Source organism: Epinephelus moara, chromosome 5 (assembly GCF_006386435.1).
Source record: "Epinephelus moara isolate mb chromosome 5, YSFRI_EMoa_1.0, whole genome shotgun sequence".
NCBI classification, from domain to species: Eukaryota; Metazoa; Chordata; class Actinopteri; order Perciformes; family Serranidae; genus Epinephelus; species Epinephelus moara.
Window position 1 is genome coordinate 4,961,230 of NC_065510.1, and position 2,899 is coordinate 4,964,128.

Consider the following 2,899-nt stretch of genomic DNA (forward strand, 5'->3'; position numbering starts at 1 on the left):
ATACATGTTCACCCGAAATATTGTTTACATTTAATGTCAATGTCAATTCAGGTTTGAACTGATACTTTGAGCAAAATAATATAGACTTTGTTTTTTTCACATTAAGAATTAATTTATTGCTCATTATCCACTCAGCCACTAACTTTAATTACTCTTGTAAAATGTTGTTCAGTTCACCCATTAGACAGGATGTGCAGACTATATGAACGTGTGAAGCTCAGAGTTAACAGGTGAGAACCACGTTCAGGTTCCTGTTCTCTCTGAGCGAGGCAGCAGCCGTTACCATGGAGATGTATCCAGGTGAAAACACACTGATCTCACTTTATGGTTCAGCTGTGTGTGTGTGTGTGTGTGTGTGTGTGTGAGAGAGAGAGAGTTGTCAGTAAACACACAGGTGGGCAGCAGCTGACTCACAACAGTGAAATAGTTTCCGTAGTAACAAAGGGAAACACCTGAGAGAGTCCAGCCAGTCAGGTTTCACGTTACCTGATGATGTGTTTAAGGACACTGCGACATCTGACAGCCATGTTGTGATTACTGCTGGGCTCCAGTTACTGGCTAAGCTTGCCCTCTCCCTGTGTGTCATACAGGTGACTGCTGGCTGCTCGCCGCCATCGCCTCCCTGACGCTGAACGAGGAGGTTCTGGCTCGAGTCGTCCCACACGGACAGAGCTTCAGGGACGGAGAGTATGCGGGCATCTTCCACTTCCAGGTCCACAGACAGTCTGCCACTAACACCTGGAAACACCTAAAGACACCAAACCCACCTCTGACCAGCTGTCTGTCTGTCTGTCTGTCTGTCTGTAGTTCTGGCAGTTTGGGGAGTGGGTGGACGTGGTGATCGATGACCGTCTGCCGGCCAGAGATGGAGAGCTGTTGTTTGTCCACTCGGCGGAGGGGAGGGAGTTCTGGAGCGCCCTGCTGGAGAAGGCCTACGCCAAGTAAGAGCTGAGTGTGAGACTGAGTCAGAGCGTCCAGACGCTGATTAAATGTCACAGGTCAAAACGTGCGTTAAAACCTGATGAACCAAAGCTGCCGCCAACTGCTCTCACTCTGCAGTCATTGAAAACTAGCGCTTGGTCAAGGACTTTTGGCATCAGACACTGACGAAAAAGGTTGTGCTTTCTCCTCGTTGGCGGTGTTGTACTGACATAGTGCTTTTATTTTGAAAGAGACTGTATGCAAACTGTACATTTCCTGTGAAAACAGAAGTGTATTTTGAAAACAGACAATGCATGTAACAGGCTGAAGTTGACACGGCGTCCCAGAACGTCAACAACCAACACACCCAGGGTACCTTGGACGTCATATGTGGACGGGGAAAGTCCATGACCAAACGTGGACATGTGACGAGCTCGCAGTGAGGATGATGTTGGACGCTATCCGTCATCCAAACGTAGATCAAACCGTAAAATAATTTTCAGACAACCAGAACAAGAAAAAGTAAATTTCTGTATTTCCCATCACCGCTGTGGACGAGATGACGAGAGTTATTTAATGGAGAAAAGCAGCAGGTGGTGCTAATTCGTCAGTCAGATGATGTCATTTAAAGAGCAACAGTCTCTTTTAATGACATCATCCAGAGACATCATCCAGTTTGAATAGTCAGTATCACTATCTGTGATGTCAGAGGTCCGAGCCACAGACTGTCAGTGCCTCGCAAAGTCAAGGATGCCTCCTCGTTAGGACGGGTCCTCCCAAGTCAGGTCCTACACAGACTAGGCAGGACTCCTTCCTCACATTCGGTGAACACATGGTGGAAGAGGTTAGGGAGTGGCCAGGTCATTGAAGAGGCCCCGTCCACTGAGGACACACACATGCATCCTTGAAAATTCTCTGAAAGAAGGACTCAGTCCTTAGTAGAAATCAAAGGAACCTTAAAGTTGGAACAGTCCTTTGATTTGATGATGTAGCCTCCTTGAAATTCATCCATTTAAGGATCCTTCCTCGACTCTGACAAACACCAGCTGTCTGCGCAGTATCGATCCCCGCCGGTATCAAGCTCCCGCCCATTTATGCCTCCAACCAATCGCAAGCAGTGAGAGATGATGTAGAGAGATGACAGTGAACTGTTACACTTAATCACAGTTACCTTTTGATAATATTCCGAACCGCAGCTGCTTCAGTCACAACCAGCAGTGGAACGCTGAAAGGAAACAAGGTGGATACCCCATGTTGTACCCATGTTGTACCCATGTTGTACCCCTGTGGTTACCAGATGGATAAAAAGTGGACGATGCAGGGCCAAAATAACAATTCTAATTATTGACTTAGGGATAAAATACTTTTATTGCATTCATTCACTCATTTTCTGTAACTGCTTATCCTGTTAGGGGTCACGGGGGGGGGTGGAGCCTTTCCCAGCTGACACTGGGTGAGAGGCAGGGTTCACCCTGGACAGGTCACCAGACTATCACAGGACTGACACATAGAGACAGACAACCATTCACACTTTAGAGTCACCAGTTAACCTGCATGTCTTTGGACTGTGGGAGGAAGCTGGAGCACCTGGAGGAAACCCACGCTGACACAGGAAGAACATGTCGGAGCACCTGGAGGAAACCCACGCTGACACAGGGAGAACATGTCAGAGCACCTGGAGGAAACCCACGCTGACACAGGGAGAACATGTCAGAGCACCTGGAGTAAACACATGCTGACACAGAGAGAACATGTCAGAGCACCTGGAGGAAACACATGCTGACACAGAGAGAACATGTCAGAGCACCTGGAGGAAACCCACGCTGACATGGGGAAAACATGTGGGAGCACCTGGAGGAAACCCATGCTGACACAGAGAGAACATGTCAGAGCACCTGGAGGAAACCCATGCTGACACAGAGAGAACATGTCAGAGCACCTGGAGGAAACCCACGCTGACACAGGGAGAACATGTCAG

At 48.2% G+C, this 2,899-nt stretch overlaps 1 protein-coding gene across 1 annotated transcript in view; it reads left to right on the plus strand.

Annotated features, from left to right (window-relative positions):
- Positions 1-284: 284 nt before the first annotated feature.
- The window catches only part of LOC126390582 (calpain-2 catalytic subunit-like), a 31,308-nt gene continuing 28,693 nt past the window's right edge, over positions 285-2,899 (plus strand). The window contains exons 1-3 of the mRNA XM_050044958.1: positions 285-300; positions 591-712; positions 808-941. Coding sequence (XP_049900915.1) covers positions 285-300; positions 591-712; positions 808-941 — 272 coding nt within the window. The remainder of the gene's footprint in view (positions 301-590; positions 713-807; positions 942-2,899) is intronic.